General features: G+C 36.5%; 1 protein-coding gene across 1 annotated transcript in view; it reads right to left on the reverse strand.

Moving 5' to 3' along the window:
• Positions 1–17883, reverse strand: part of calcr (calcitonin receptor) — a 180135-nt gene that overhangs the window by 17239 nt on the left and 145013 nt on the right. Inside the window, exon 17 of the mRNA XM_030148203.1 lies at positions 5642–5795. Within this exon, the coding sequence (XP_030004063.1) occupies positions 5642–5795 (154 nt within the window). The remainder of the gene's footprint in view (positions 1–5641; positions 5796–17883) is intronic.

Genomic DNA, 17883 nt, shown 5'->3' on the forward strand with positions numbered 1-17883 from the left:
TTTATAATCGAAGTCTGAATCGTCATCAGAACTCATTTTCTAGCAGATGGGACTGTTTTGACAGATCGCTGTGTTTACAATATTAGTACAAAATGGCCATCTAATTTGCATATGATTTCATTCATAAATTCATTCATAAAATTTCCCAAGCAGAAAACGAAACGCGAGCTCTTCCTTGGTCAAAAACCGCTCGGTAACATCCGACCGATTGCTACTTAGATTCAAAACGCACCGGACGCAGCCGATTCATTATTGATCGTAATTTGCATAATTTATTCGGTCGCGTGACCTCAAATTCCCGTCTGGTCTCAAAAGGGGGACACAGAAAGAACGTCATCGAAATGTGAGAAAGAAATGGGGGTGGATGGTTTGTTTGTACACAAATATGGCGTGTTCTCCAAAGCCGATCTGATCGGCCCGTGGCACTTTAAAGGTTGTATTCGTAAAGCTGATTTAATTGGCCCATGGCATTGAAAGAGTTAAAGCTCTCAAATCCAAAATCCTAAAGGATCCAACCAAATCCATCCAGATACCAGGTATTGCCATGGCTTAAAGCAAACTACCCAGATGGAAATTATGTATGGACACAGGATGGTGCTCCAGCCCACACAGCTAGAAAAATACAAGATTTCTGCAAATCCAACTTTAGCAATTTTTGGGAATCATGTTTATGGCCGCATTCTAGCCCAGATCTAAACCCTCTGGATTCTGCTATTTGGGGCGTTTTAGAACATGCTACCAATAGAACATCACACAACAATGTTGACTTTCTTAAAGATACTATTAAAGAAGAATGGGAGAAGTTGTCACCCGAATATTTGAGGAACACTTGCGCAAGTTTCAGGAAGCATGTGAAGGCAGTTATTGAGAAAGAAGGAGGACACATAGAATAAAAACATTTTCTATTATGTCAGTTTTCTTGTGGCAAATAAATTCTCATGACTTTCAATAAAGTAATTGGTCATACACTGTCTTTCAATCCCTGCCTCAAAATATTGTAAATTTTGCTTCCCCACCCTGTATACATATATTACAAAAACAAAACAAAACAAAAACTAAAATTATCATTGGACTGTAGAGTATAGAGTTCTGATGTTCTGCCAAAGATGCAAATGTATTAGACTGAAGAGACATGAAGTGAATATATTTGAACATTTATTTAAAACTGTTGAAATCAGGTGGCCACTAGAGGGAGTAGTGAGTCACCCTACAGTCCCAGACGTGACCAGATGGGATGTGAACTACTAAGAAACAAATAGTAGAGTCAAAATGAATAACAAAGTAATAAAAATGAGAAGCTCTGCTGTTTGTCTCCACTGGACACAGCTCTAAATGAAAAGAGTGGAGTTTGATGCTGAAATCAGTGTTTCTTCTACATGAGTGGGTTTGATTCTGAGGCTTATGAAGGTATCAAGTTATTATGTGATGATATTATCTTCGCTAAATTCACTGTTTGTTGATTCTTAGTTCAGATTAAACTGTGATAATTCCAAACAGATCTTTAGAGCAGCTATTGACAAGACAAACTATTAAAAAAAAGGTGATTTGTGTTTTTTTACTGACTATTTTCTGTCTAAAAACCGAGCTAAGCTAACAGAGCTATAATGTAAACTATCAGCTGATGCATGAAGATTATAAGACACTGGCCCGATCCCATTTCACCCCTTGTTCCCTCCCCCTTTGCCCTACACCTCCATTGTGCGCGTTCATTTGAAGAAGTAGGAGTGTCCCGATTCTCGATGAGTCGGAGGGGGAGGGCTAAGAGTGGGGGCTGTTTGACCCTCTGGAGATTTTTCAGGACCACACTACAAATGGAGGGGGTTTGACAACATGGTATCATGAATTGCGTACAGATAACACGCCACTTTTACTTGGCGTGTCATCTGTACACTTTATAAGCTTTCAGCGTGTATATTTAAAAATAGCACGCCATTAGCGCGATTAGCGGCGATTTGTGTTTAGGGTTAGGTTTATGGTAGGGTAAGTAATTACAAATGTACATATTTTCTTCGTAAACAACTTAATCATTTGATCGATCGTTTAATTCTGTTTCAATGTGTTATAGATCACATTTCTGCGGTTTATAGTTGACAGACGCAAAAAGATGACCAAAGCCCATACAGAGTGAGTCAGAAGAAACGCTCTTTTCATTTAAAGAAATTGTACCACTGAAATGGAAATGCTTATTTTTCTTTTGATTATACAGTCATATTGATGTGGTTATTGAGCATGTCTGGCGATTGAATCATTGATTTATGGCATAGCATAACAGAGGGAATGTCCATTGTTTATTGTGCACCGAAATATCTGCCAACACAGTTTATGCCACCGTGAATGAAATTGAAATTGTCAATCATTACAGCATGTTTACTCGCCATCAAAATGTTTTGTCTTAACGAAGTCATCCGGCACGACCTTCAACCTGGCTACCATTCAGATTGTTGCAAATCTGTGCTCGTTGTCGCATCTCTAACACAGCTCTTCTTGCTATTCGTGTTCATCGTAGGGCTTGGATTTCAGCCGTGATGCGATTTCGGAGTTCCTGAAGAGTTTGTGGAACAGTCCGATACACACGGTTTTTAAGATACCCCCATAAGAAAAAATCAAGGGGGGTCAAGTCCGGGGATCTAGGTGGCCACTCTCTCTCCTGACCCAAACAGACAACTCGATGAGGAAATAATACCTGCAATCGCTGTGGTCTTGCCATGATGAAAACTCCCTGGGCACTGTCATGTAGGCCTATGTCCTGAGTGTGAAAGCAAAGCACCGACTCCTGTAATTGTTGTCAATTTCAAGTTTGTTCACTGTGGCATACATTGTGTTGGCAGGTATTTCAGTGCCCAATAAACAATGAACCTTCTCTCTCTCTCTTATGCAATGCAATAAATCTATGACTACATCACCAGACATGCTCAATAACCACATCAATATGACTGTATGGTCAAAAGAAAAATCAGTGTTTCCGTTTTAGCAGTACAATTTCTTTAAATGGAAAGAGCGTTTTTTCTGACTCACCCTGTAGAACAGAGATGTTACAGCTGCTGATGACATGATGAATACTTTCAGAAACAAAGTTGTCACATCTGTTAATAGCAGCATCAGTGACTGCTGATGATGTTGACAGGTCTTAAAGAGTTGTCTCATTTCATAGGGGAACGTGTCAACCCCTACCCCTGCAACTCTGTTTCAAGGGCTAGTGCCAAGTGCAAGGGCAAAGGGGGAGGGGTTAAGGGGAGGGCTAAGAGGTGAATTGGGGTTGGGCCACTGTGTGATTTTGACCGACTGTCTACGAGTCTTAGTTTGAAGAAGAAAACTTGATGATACTATTATACAGATGTGTGTAAATGATGAGCTTTATACTTTATTCAGTGGCTGATACAGTCTGTGTACACACAGAACGGACTGGTTTTGGTTCTAAGCGTGTTCTGATCAGAGACTTCCCCCTACCCATGAGAGTTTAGAATATCAACACTACATAGAGCCTCTTTAATCCATTTTTTCTTCAAAAGGCTTGAGTTATAATCAAGAATAATCAATATTTAAATGGAATTTCACAGAATTGAATTAGAGTCAACACAGAGGAAGTCTATTTAAATCCAAACTGTCGTCTCTGAAAGTACATTTTCTAATTAAACATAGATTTACTCCTGTGAACTGCAAATTTCCAGTAAAACCATTAAGATCATTAAAACGGTCACCTTTACTCAAATAACAACAAAGCCCAAGCCTGTTCACAGCCAGATTAACGTGCTATTGTGATTTCCACACCATCCAGGCCATTCCAATTACACATCAGTTAGAAGGCAATCATTTCTTATATACACTAATATATATGATAATTACCACATGTTCAAGTGCAAAATTCATTTCCACAACGGTCAAGTAAATAGGAAAAAAACAGGGAAATATTGAACCGACAGAAAAAAGAACGAATCCTTTTGATTGTAGAGAGCAAGAGTGAACAAATGAGTAAAACAAATAAAAACTTAACACTTTCCTACACCCTTCATCAATCTCACAAAATATTTTACATTGTTAATTTCTTTAACATCTGTTAACCCATAAAGACCCAGTGCTACTTCTGCAGCAGCACTGTCTTTCTTAGTGAAGCTATTGTCGTATTAACTGAAGTAGCGGCACCTGCTGTCTATAGCCGCCACCGTCAGAAAAAATATTTCACGAAAAGGATCTATTCTCATGAATTTTTCAGAGATTGGTCACGGGTCTGGACAGAACCATCACTGGGTCCGGGTCAACACAGAAGTCTGCCATTTGGTGATGCCTGTTGTAGAAGATGATGGTGTTTCCATGGTAACTATTGAGCCTCTGAATGTCCAAATGGGTCATACTTAATGATACCAATTATTTACATGTGTTGATAGGACAGTGGATTGTAGAAGCCAATAATTATTAATTATCGTTAATTTTAATTTTTAAATTTGATCCTGTTTGATTATTAATTTGTTCATACATCTCTCTAATTGTGTTGCTTCTGTTTTAGTGTTTTTACTTGCTTCATGTATCCTGCTGTCATGCCCTCTGTCAAAGCACTTTGTAAACTTTGTTTTTAAAGATGCTATACAAATAAAGTTATTATTATTATTATTATTTAATAACAGCTGATAACATAATATCTGGCCAATAACGTAATAAAAGTCCAGAACGATAACGTAATAACTTTTGGCCAATAACGTTATAACTTATTGGCTGGTTATTACGTTATTGTCCTGGTAAAAAAAAATTCTTTGCCAATGTAATAACTGAGCCAATAACGTAATAAGTTATAACGTTATTGGCCAAAAGCTATTATGTTATCAGTTCAGGATTTTTATTACATTATTGGCCAGATATTACGTTATTGGCCTATTGCATTTTAAAAATGGCAAATTTATTACGTTATCGGCCGTTATTACATTATCGGTTGTTATTACATTATTGACTTCTACATGAATCAATACTTATTAAAAAGTTTTCATCCGTAGATGCTTTTGGTCAAAAGTACAGTGGATGTTTGGGTCTTTATGGGTTCATTATTTGACATATGTGAATCATTAAATTAAGGGTTAATTTTGAGAGTGCTCATAAACTAACATTCAGTCTAATTAATCATCTTGTCTATTACAACAAAATTCCTCAAGGCTAGACTCAAATAAGCTTTTTATTTGACACCGTGCTCAGTCCATTAACAGAAAACTGTTAAGACCCTGCTGCGAATCCGCCACAGATGGACCTGATTCTGTCCACACACAGCACGCTGCAAACTCCAAGGTTATCCTCCAGTTTTAATGACCATCCATTTAGTCCTAGTGCCTCCTTGTTTGACTGACTATCACCCAATTTTTGTGTTTTGAAGAAGGAGAAAAACAGGACAAGAGCTGCACTAAATAACAGAGGCCGGGGAAACTGTCAGGTAGATGTACTTTACGATGATTGAATGGTTTTAAGAACACGCTAATGGCTGGATTATGTTCCATCTCGCATGAATTGCTTTTCTTCGACTTTTTGTAGTGTCGCTCTAGTCCAGTGAGATCATAAAACAGAGTCTTTGAAATATTTCACTCTCTCAGTTAAACATAATCAGAAGCAGAAATAGAAATAGAGCATAGGAAATAGAGTTTGGATGGAACTCAGATGTCCTTACCCCAGCCCAGGAGGTAGTACCAGTGCAGATGCTGTTCCTCTGCGAACACGGCCACCACGATGAGCGTATGCAGATAGATGCCCTCGCAGAGCATCCAGAAATAGGTACAGCCAAACATGTACATGTGGAAGAAGTGCAACACCTTACAGCCCACCTGCAGAGAAAGCAGGAACAGAGGATAGATTAGTTTATTAGTTTATTTATTCGTCTGTTTCTGACTCGATACATACAAATTTGTTTCTAAATGAGGTTCAGCATAAACACAGCCTCTGCAGGAGAGGATGTTCAGTCACTCGGAAATGGAAAAGGTGGTTTATATGAGCACTGAAGAGACTTTTTTATTTGTTTGGGTCTCTGTGGTGGAAACAGACACACAGGGTAACACCACCACAATGCACACACACTCCAACCTTCATAGTCTGTTACATAAAAAGGGTTCTTTCCTTTGCAGTCACCTAGTTTGGTAACAGCAGTCATTTAAAGTTGCCCTGCCCCACAAAACCATTTTTATTTGTATTTTTTGAAATATCTTCAGTCCATAAGTGTTTGTGTTACGTAGTGAATGTGAAAATGAACCTCTATCTCAGGGCTGTCAAACTCATATTAGTTCAGGGGCCACATTCAGCCCAATTTGATCTCAAGTGGGCCGGACCACACTGTAAAAAATGACTGTAGAATTAAGACAAAAAAGTAGTAAAATTGCAACATAAAAAAACTTTTAGCGACAATACGATGCAAAGTTCTTTCCGGACTTTCCGGACTATAAGCCGCACTCACCCCGTCTCCAACGTCTCACCATCACTTCATTGATGCCAAACTTACGTTACAGCTCTATTTCCTTCTTCGTCAGCCAGATCGATTGTTAGCCCAGAAAACATAAATTAGCCGCATCATTTTAGAGCCGCAGGTTCACAGTGTATGGAAAAAAGTAGCGGCTTATAGACTGGAAATTACGGTAATGATTCCATGAGAATACTGTTTAAAAAACCTCATTGGACTTGTGCAAGTGAGTTATTTTACAATGCAGGAGTTGACACTTTTCAGACTCTTATGAGAAACTCCATGTACAAATTTATCTGTCGATTGAATGATTGTCAGAATTCCATCATTAGGCTTTTGACAAATCCCAGTCATAGTTTGATGCGATACCTGTCATCCCTGTGGCGACACTGGTACAGTTGTCTTTTATAATATAGATGATGGTTTGTCTGTGTTTTTAACCTGCGTTTTTAACCCTTTCGTGCATGAATTATGAGAAGCTTAGTCAAGATTTTTTCCTGACTGTCTTTATTCATTTTTAGATATGAAAAAAGAAGAATGAGATTGAAATTTTTTATGAACCTATTTGTCATGGAGTTACAAAAATGTCCACTCAGCTAGACACCATACGTTTAATTTTTGAAGCAAAGAAACATGTATTTAAAACCCATCATCAGAAAGTGATAAACTGTGTGAAAACTATGAAATAAAAACATTTTTAATTCAGCTAATCTGATGTTTTGTCACGTTTTAACACACTCTAATAGTAGTTATTACTCACTTCATGGAGGTAATATACAAAAAAACCCTTTTTGTTTAAGAAACTGTTACTTACAATCTTATAACATTTAGCAATTGATTTTTCACCAAAACATGTTAGTGCAGATCAGGTTTATCAAGAACAGTAAAGTTACAGTAATGGTATATGTTTGTGTATGGGATGATGCATAAGCGTCCACTGTGTTGGCTGATATGGAACTAAAAAAACAAAAGCCATGAATATACAAGAGAACAGCAGTAGAGTAGCCATCCACTGTAGTGACCACTATGCATGAAAGGGTTACATTCATTTTATTTGTTGCTTGCTTGTTTGTTTTTAAATGGACCCCCGAGTCTGGCAATAAAGATGATGATGATGATGATGATGATTGGCTAGCTGTTAGCCAATCAGAGTTAAGCAGATTAGCATGTTGAATATTCATGAGAACTGGTGCAAATCGAGCTCAGTCTTCCAGCAGGCTTTATACAACACATTAGATTGGCTTGAAACTTGGAAACCAAGGCTTATTTTCCACACAAAATGTCCATGGTAGAACTTCAGATAACTTCACACCACAAAAGTAATGGATTACATGTGCCAGGGCACCTTTAAGCATTTATTGAATCATTTCTTTCAGTTGGTATTTATGAATTTTAGCTGTACCGTACACTGTTTATATGGAGCGCACAGATTAAAACTATCCGGTTATTATTTGCTGTATTAATTTGTGAATCATTTCTTATATTGATACCTGTTGATCCACTAATCCTATCAATACATGTCAATAATTGGTGTCAAATACAGTTTGTCATCTTTTCATGGTCATCAGATATGACCCATTTGGACGTTCAGAGGCTCCATAGTTACCATGGAAACATCTTCTACAACATTGAGTCACCAGTAAAACCCATGGAGTTTGATAAATGACAGTGAAGTCGACAGACACACTTGGTTTATGTTAAGTTAATGATAGACTTTACTGAAAAATGATCTTTTTTCCGCAGTTTTCTCTGTTTTGATATAATAACCTTTGAATTTATATATTTATTTATTTATTAAGTTTATTTGATAGGGACAATGCAAATTACATAAAGTAAAGTAAGTAAAGTAAATTTTATTTATAGAGCACTTTTCACAGACAGAGTCACAAAGTGCTTTATCAATTCAAATCAGAATCAAATTAAGTTTACAGAGACCCAACAGAATCCTTCAGGGGCAAACACTTGTGATTGGTGACAGTGGCGAGGAAAAACTTCCCTTTAACAGCAGAAACCTGGAGCAGACCCAGACTCCTGAAGGATGGCTGTCTGCCTTGACCAGTTGGGGTTAAAGAGAGAGAGAGAGAGTAAAGGAGGAGAAAAGAGAGAGCGATAGAGATATAGAGAGACTGGGGGGGGGGATGACACATGGAGTACGTTATGATGAATACATAGAGTGTAATCAGTCTGTGGTGGTCCTGGGTCAGGTGGGAGACTAAAAAGCCTTTTTGAACAGGAGGGTTTTGAGGTGTTTCTTAAAGCTCTCTACAGAGTCCATGGACCGTAGGTGTAGAGGCAGGTCATTCCATAGACGTGGTGCCACAGCTTTAAAAGACCTGTCACCGCATGTGCTAAAACAGGTGCGTGGAACCATCAGCAGGTGCTGTCCTGAAGACCTCAAGCTACGAGTCGAGCTGTAGGGCTGGATCAGGGAAGCAATGTATGCAGGGGCCTGGCCATGTAGGGCCCGGAAAGTTAGCACAAGAATTTTGAAATGAAGACGATATAGAACAGGGAGCCAGTGGAGAGATTTAAGGATGGGAGTGATGTGGGTTCTCCTGTTTGTGCGGGTCAGGAGCCTGGCAGCAGAGTTCTGGACAAACTGTAGACGGGCCAGCTCCTTCTTGTTTAAGCACCACCATGTACATACAGGGTGGGGAAGCAAAATTTACAATGAACATTTAGTTGTTTTTTCTCAGCAGGCACTACGTCAATTGTTTTGAAAACAAACATATATCGATGTCATAATCATACCTAACACTATCATCCATACCTTTTCACAAACTTTTGCCCATATGAGTAATCAGGAAAGCAAACGTCAAAGAGTGTGTGATTTGCTGAATGCACTCGTCACACCAAAGGAGATTTCAAAAATAGTTGGAGTGTCCATAAAGACTGTTTATAATGGAAAGAAGAGAATGACTATGAGCAAAACTATTACGAGACAGTCTGGAAGATACTATTAAAGAAGAATGGGAGAAGTTGTCACCTGAATATTTGAGGAACACTTGCGCAAGTTTCAGGAAGCGTGTGAAGGCAGTTATTGAGAAAGAAGGAGGACACATAGAATAAAAACATTTTGTATTATGTCAATTTTCTTGTGGCAAATAAATTCTCGACTTTCAATAAACTAATTGGTCATACACTGTCTTTCAATCCCTGCCTCAAAATATTGTAAATTTTGCTTCCCCACCCTGTAGTATAACCTCTACCTGTTACAAACAAGCGGTAGTAACTGATGATTCACATAAGGAGATTATAGCTATTGCTAGTTTCCATCTCCAGTCCCTAGTCAGGCTTTTAGCAGAGAAAAAGAAAGAAGGAACCAGAGAGAAGTACTCTGAGTTTTCATGAGCATCTAAATTAAATATAGGAAAATACATGATTTACAGTAAAAAGTTAAAAACACACAGGATAATATTATAATAAATGGTGATAAATCACTGAAGAAATGTTAAATACAGAGAAATTCATTTAGGAACTGACATAAAATTAGCACTGGGTCTTTCTGGGGTCATTTATTGTTTCTTTGTCTTTGTGACGTGGCTGGTGGGAAAACTCTTCCTGGTTTAGTAAAAGATACAGACGTGCGTTAACTCTTGTGTCGTTATATTAGATCAGTTCGTTCAGTTAATATTTTCTTATTCAGTTGGTATTTTGACAACAGATATATTGACCTATTTTGTAGACCTATAATGTATTGTTCTTGCATTCTTTTGTATAAATAAACATCCGCTTTTTTTTTTTTCTCTTCATACTGATGCAACAAACAGCTGAATTTGTCATTATTTATTGTGTTCCTTCATGAATCATCATCATCTTCACAAAAGCTGATGAAATATTATGACAATAATTCATGTCATTAGTAGATGTTTGTGGACTCATCTTCAGTTATCCAATCCAATCCAGCCCAATCCAATCCAATCCAATCCAATCCAATCCAGTCCAATCCAACTTTATTTGTAAAGCACTTCAAAAACAACCACAGTGGACCAAAGTGCTGTATGGAAGAAATAAACAAAAACCAAAATAATAGAATAAAATACAAGAATAGATTAAAAGACATAAAAGAACTGTACAAAAAAACAGTGCTGCACAGAAGAATAAATAAAACCAAAATCAAAAAAACTAAACACAAGAATAGAATAGTTATATTTTTTCTTACTGTATACCCTGCTCTGTTGTGAAATCTATTTAAATATTCTTAGATTTATGTTATCAGTAAGCATTCTTTCACAAAAGTGAACACATATTAGTTATTTTCACTTTTTCTCACATCTCCCTGGACTTGGACTGGACTTGGCTGTTTTGTTGGTATTTATTTATTTTTTATTCAGTTGTTTAACTTGGTATTGGTTTATTGTTCTTATTTTATTTATTTTTTGTTCTTTTTATTTGTACAGCTTTTTTTTTTTTTAATGTTTTTAATCTATTCTTGTATTTTATTATTTTATTTAGGTTTTATATATTCTTCTGTATTTATATTTATTAATATATTTATTTATAGTTTTTATTTTTTTTTATTATTATTTTTTTTTTACAGTTGTTCTGTGTCTTTTAATCTATTCTTGTATTTTATTCTGTAATTCTGGTTTATATTTATTTTTCTGTACAGCACGTTGGTCCACTGTGGTTGTTTTAAAGTGCTTTACAAATAAAGTTGGATTGGATTGGATTTATCTCAGCCAATCATCTTAGATTCTTCTTCCCTCTTTGTCCAAATCTGAGTTAAAAAAAACAAGATATCTACCAGTAGTAAATCTAAATTAAACATCCTCCCTGCAAACACCAGTAAAAGCACATACACATCACTCTTCATGATATATGGCCACAACATCATGTGGAAGGTATGATGTTCCCATTGGTGTTTTGTGAAAATACAAGGGTATCATATGAAACCATCATGAGCATAGTCTCCATCCAGAACACAACATCATTAAAGGAAAATAAAACAATCTATAAAAAGCATCATTATGCTTCCAACACGAGTGCTTATCTGAAGGACGTGTGTTTGACAGAATACATCAAGATATTTCTCGACTAGGTATGCTAGCAATGCCACAAACTTGTCATCATGGGAAGGAGAAGAAGCATCTTTTAGACCGTCCTCCAATTTGGCTGCAAAGCAGAATGTTTTTGAGAACAGCCCACTGTCCAAGAATCACTACTGCATTAAATGAATTGCTTTCTTTAACCCTGTAAAGCCTGAACCATTAAATCATTGACAGAAAAATCCAGTTCTTTGAAACTGGAGCCTTTATTGGTCCTTCTGAACAACCCCCCTAATTTTTTTTCAAATATCAATTTCCATGCATGAGTTTCAAATTTGTATCATATTTGGTACATCGAGGCTCAAATATTATTATTTTTGAACAAACAAAAACATAATATAACACAAACATGTCTACTAAAATTGTAATTCCTTTTCAAAATTGGCAAAGTTCTGCCTCCTTCATTAATGACAGTCTTGTAGTGTCACTGGAAAGGCCTCTGGTAAATGAATTCCTCCCCCCTGGTGGATTACACTGGTCAACAACAAATTTATTGTTTAAGTTTTTTGAGGTGATTAAGGATAATTTTGGTGTGCTGAATCCAAAAATCCCATTAATTTTGCTCAATCAGGTCAACTTTCTGAACTATGCTATATATTGGCTTTTTAACATTTTTGCTTACATTTATGGGCATTTTCACATCATATGATACAAAATTCTTTCATATTTCTTGCAATAAATGAGTTCTGAAGATTTTACTTTTGCCAATTTATGATTAATGGTTTTTTTAATATTACAGGTGAATGAAATGGCTTCGACTAGAAGATCTTGCAAAAATAAGCCTGACGTTTTTTTTCTCTTAAAACCTATTTTGGGTGAGAACTATATAAAAAATCAATTGATAAAGTCACAAAAATGTAATCAATTTTGTGAGAAGATCAAATTTTTCAAAATCAAATTAGCAAAAAAACCTGACCTGATTGAGAAAAACAGATGTCATTTTTGGATTTAGCGGTGCAAAATGGTCCAAATTCAGTTGAAAAAACCTAGACAACTTGCAAAAAACATGTTTTTGTAACCCAGTGTTATCTGTGTATGGTATGTATCTAATTGTATACATCAGGTTTTTCAAGACAAAACATACCACACTGATCATGTAGAGGGCTTCAAAACTCACGTGTCAAATGTGATATGTTTGCCGTTATAGGGTTAAGCAATGTTTTTATTGTAACATCAGTATAGTTTGGCATTTTCTCTCAGTGTTTCAATTAAACCCATAAAGACACAGTGCTACTTTTACGTCCGTTCCCAAATTAATTTTTCTCTTTATTTAACCTTTCTTAAGTGATTTATCACCATTGACTATAATATTATCCTCTGTATTTTTAATCTTTTGCTGTAAATCATGTATTTTCCTATATTTAATTTTGTATACTTTATTTAGATTCTCATGCAAATGCAAAGTAAATTCAAAGGTTATTATATAAAAATAGCAAAAACTGAAGAAAAAGTGACTTATTCTGCCAAATCTTTCATCATCTGAATATGAACCAAATGTTTCCATCCACTGTCATTGATCCAACTCCATGGGTTTTACTGGTGAATCAATGTTATAGAAGATGACAGTGTTTCCATGGTAACTACGGAGCCTCTGAACGTCCAAATGAGTCATATCTGACGATCATGAAAAGATGACAAACTGTGTTTTACACCAATTATTGACATGTATTGATAAGATTAATGGATCAACAGGTATTGAACAGTTTTCATTCGCAGATGGTTTGGGTCGTCTGTGGATGTCTGCGTCTTTATGGGTTAACTGTTTGATGAGAAAACATACACAAATCTTTGATCATGGATGAAAACATGGTTGTCCAATGTTAAAACCAAAGACATTCTGGGCCAGAAATATCCTTTGCACATCCCACAGTGTGATGCTGTGGTGACCAAAGTATGTTTATTGTACTTAACAGCCAATAGGACCTCAGCATGAAATGGTGCGTTCAGGTGAAAAATGCCGAAAATAGGCTAATACCCTCAAAAGTCTCAAAAGCTGCCAAATTTTTATCTTAAGTTAGTCTGTTTTCCTTAATCACAACTCAGCACTCATTCTTCTCTTCCTACTCAACTGTGGAGGTTTTACTGTACAGGGTGGGGAAGCAAAATTTACAATGAACATTTAGTTGTTTTTTCTCAGCAGGCACTACGTCAATTGTTTTGAAACCAAACATATATTGATGTCATTATCATACCTAACACTATTATCCATACCTTTTCAGAAACTTTTCCCCATATGAGTAATCAGGAAAGCAAACGTCAAAGAGTGTGTGATTTGCTGAATGCACTCGTCACACCAAAGGAGATTTCAAAAATAGTTGGAGTGTCCATAAAGACTGTTTATAATGGAAAGAAGAGAATGACTATGAGCAAAACTATTACGAGAAAGTCTGGAAGATACTATTAAAGAAGAATGGGAGAAGTTGTCACCTGAATATTTGAGGAACACTTGCGCAAGTTTCAGGAAGCGTGTGAAGGCAGTTATTGAGAAAGAAGGAGGACACATAGAATAAAAACATTTTTTATTATGTAAATTTTCTTGTGGCAAATAAATTCTCATGACTTTCAATAAACTAATTGGTCATACACTGTCTTTCAATCCCTGCCTCAAAAGATTGTACATTTTGCTTCCCCACCCTGTACATACAACACTTTTTTAACAGCATGATTATTTGCTTAGTGTCATTGCTCACAACTATAGCTGCACAGGTGGACGTGCTTATGACATTTTCTTCATTCATTTTGTGCATTTACAGGGGTCAGTAAATTGGTATAAATACAGAGGGCCGGATCTTCTAAGATTTCAATTTCTGTGTACGAATTTGTGTGCAATCTGAAATCTTGCTTGTGGGGTTGAACCACGGTTTGTGGGTGATTTTTTTTTTCTTCTGTTTTTTTGACATTTAGTAAATATGGGTAAAGTTTTGCGCAGATGTCCAATGGAAAAGTGACTACTGTCATCACACACATACGCACTTAGGGTATTTGCTTAAAACTGTGTACGCTAAACACAAGTAAAAACATACGGAAATGAAATTCAAACAGTTGACAAAACTCTAGTCGTAGTCGTACAAATACAGACCCTGTAACATTCTTTTAGTCTGAGTAAAAAAGTGCTGAACTTTATAAATTTTGATCATCCAGATCACAGCTGCTGGTGGTGTTCCACAGGGTTCAATATCAGGCCCTTGCTTATTCTATATGAAGAACATGTTTTAGTTTTTTTTTTCTTTTTTAATCTGAGATCATTGATGATGAGCTGCCTTTCTTCTCTATTTGCTCTAACTGCCTGTCTGCTTTTTGATCCAAAAGACTATAAGGATGCTCAGAGACTGTTTTTCCTCTGTCATACAAACTAAAACTCAAGAAGAAACCTTTGCATAAATCTATATATTTTTAAGTTTTCGTGTCAGGGTTTCTGGTTCATTGCCCTGTGGGATGGATCGTGCAGCCCAAGTATAACATAGATGATGGTTTTAACATTAACCTCAGGTCTCTGGGGCCTTTTCTGCTCTGAACACACAACAATCCTTCATTTCTAAACTTTTCGCCATATGTCTTTTGCTCACTTTGCTTCATGTCCTTTTCAACTTGACAGATCTCCAGAACACACCGGTGGACTTGTACCACGCTGTGACCACGCACAGATCCAGGTACCTTATTTTCACTTATTCTAAACTGTTTTGATCTGCAGCTGAGAGTTTATCTAAAGTTACCGACACTGTTCTGGTTTACAAATCAAGTTGCTATAGATCATGTTGATGTTTCTCATGTTCTCAGCCTCCTCCCTGGTTTGACATAAGCTTTGGGGATTCACTCCCCCACACTGTTGGCAGGCTAGAGCGGACTCTGTATCTGCACACCAGTGAGAAGTGAAAGAGCTTTTTTTTTTTTTTTTTGGGTTGAGGGCAAATCTCCATTGCAATCCACCATCCGTAAATCACCAGTGCAGAAAAACAGGCTCAACAGGCTCTCTTTGGCTGATCTAAATCCTACAATGTTTCCCAAAAGCCACATGTGAATCTAAACCAACTGTTTTTATTTTTTTGTATTTATTTTTCCTACTTCCTCTTTAAAAACATGCATCTAATGATCAGTTTAATTTTAACTCATAAAGACCCTAACATCCACCGTCTACCAAAATCACCTACTGAATTAAACTGTTTAATACCTGTTGATCCACTAATCCTATCAATACATGTAAATAATTGGTGTAAATACAGTTTGTCATCTTTTCATGGTCATCAGATATGACCCATTTGGACGTTCAGAGGCTCTGTAGTTACCGTCATCTTCTATAACATTGATTCACCAGTAAAACCCATGGAGTTGGATCAATGACAGTGGATGGACACAGTTGCTTTTATGTTCAATTAATGATACATTTGCTGAAAAAAAAAAATAGACCTTTTCGTAATTTTTCTCTGTTTCTGATAAATTAACTGATAAATTAACTGAATCACTGCATTTATTAACCCATAAAGGCCCGAACATCCACTATTGATGTAAATGTTTAACACCACTAATCCTATCAATCCATGTAAATAATTGATGTAAAATTCAGTTTGTCATCTTCTCATGGTCATCAGATATGACCCATTTGGACGTTCAGAGGCTCTGTCGTTACCATGGAAACACCATCATTTTCTCCAACATTGATTCACCAGTAAAACCCATGGAGTTGGATCAATGACAGTAGATGGAGACAGTTGTTTTTATGTTCAGTTAATGATAGATTTTACTAAATAAAGTTTTTCTGCAATTTTCTCTGTTTTTGATACAATAACCCTCAACTTTAATTTGAGCTTTTATGAATATCTTCATGATCAGTAAATTAAACACAGGGAAAAACCTGATCTATACTGATAAAATGCAAAATACAGAGGATAATATAATAAATGGTGATAAATCACTTAAAGCTGCGTCTGACGTTTGTCACCAATTTTACATCAAATTTGTAAAACCTGAGTGATAGCCTAAGTATCAGGAATCCCTTAGTTGAGTGTTTTTCAACCCTGGGGTTGGGAATAAACAAAAAAAAAAGAAAAACGACTTAATGTATGGTGAGTTGAGACAGACAATCCTAATCCATTAAAGACATGACAAACTGTGAAGCTGAACCTGAAGCAGTGTGGTACTGTTTATCTGTCAAATGTTCATTGTGGTCAGTTTCAGATGCTGCAGCTCTTTCATAATTCATAGTTTGAGTTCTTGTTTGTTCAGTATTAATTATCAGTCCTGTAAATACAATCTCGACTGTACATATCCTGACCAAGGAAAATAAAATTCTCACTTTGTGCAGTTATCTACACCTGGCTTTTCTGCCTCCGTCCATAATAATATACATTATATAGACTAAATGTCATCTAAAATTAACATTCATTTGCAACATAGTATAGCAAACTATTACATGATCAAAAAACAAATTAATTTTAGCCAAAAAAAATTCTCCATTTACAATGCCTGGGGTCAGTCCAGCTTGTATTTACAAGGCTGACAATTAATACTGAACAAACAAGAACTCAAACTATGAATTATGAAAGAGCTGCAGCATCTGAAACTGACCTCAATGAACATTTGACAGATAAACAGAACCACAGTGCTTCAGTTTCAGCTTCACAGTTTGTCATGTCTTTTATGTATTGGGATTTTCTCTCTCAACTTATCATATATATTTTATTAGTAATTATTATTATTATTTTTTTATCTATTACTAGAAATTTCCGGTGACCCCATTTGAATTCTACGTGACCCCATGTGGGGTCCCGACCCTAAGGTTGAAAAACCCTGGGTTAATATGCTGCGACAGCTTAGCTCAACTTAACTGCCTGTGTCAGAAAGGAACATTTTTTTTGACAAATGGTAGCAAGATGCTGCACAAAAATACATATTTCTCCACATAGATGAAGGAGGATGTCATGGCTGCCCACGGTTCATTGCTGCCCACATTTTGGAATTGAGGCTGCATAAAAAGGAGCAGCAGAACTCCAAATCCAGACCTTGCTTAGGCCTCCGTTCTCTGCTGCTGGATGCTTCAAGTGCTTTGTCTGGCGTGGATGCTCCAGCTGAAACAGACTGGAGCTAATGGGATTGTGTGCACCGGGAGCCAACTTCCACAATCCAATCTATCGTTCTTGTACGGTACTCCGATCATCAGTTTCTCCTCTTATTTTCACATTTTTTTGCACAAAGTATTTTAAATAAAAGCTTCATTGTTTTTGTTTAAGGGCCTGATTGGGTTTAATGTTGTTCATGTCGACATAAAAGGATAAAAACACGGGGTTGGAAAAACTGTAAAATGTTCTAAAAGCAGCAGCAGCAGTTAAAAGTCATCCATTAATACATCTTTCCAAAAAGGAGTGGGTTCTTGAAAAGTAACAAATAATTTATTTTAGATACAGATAGCAAAGCATTCCT

This window comes from Sphaeramia orbicularis, chromosome 11, assembly GCF_902148855.1.
Source record: "Sphaeramia orbicularis chromosome 11, fSphaOr1.1, whole genome shotgun sequence".
NCBI lineage: Eukaryota > Metazoa > Chordata > Actinopteri > Kurtiformes > Apogonidae > Sphaeramia > Sphaeramia orbicularis.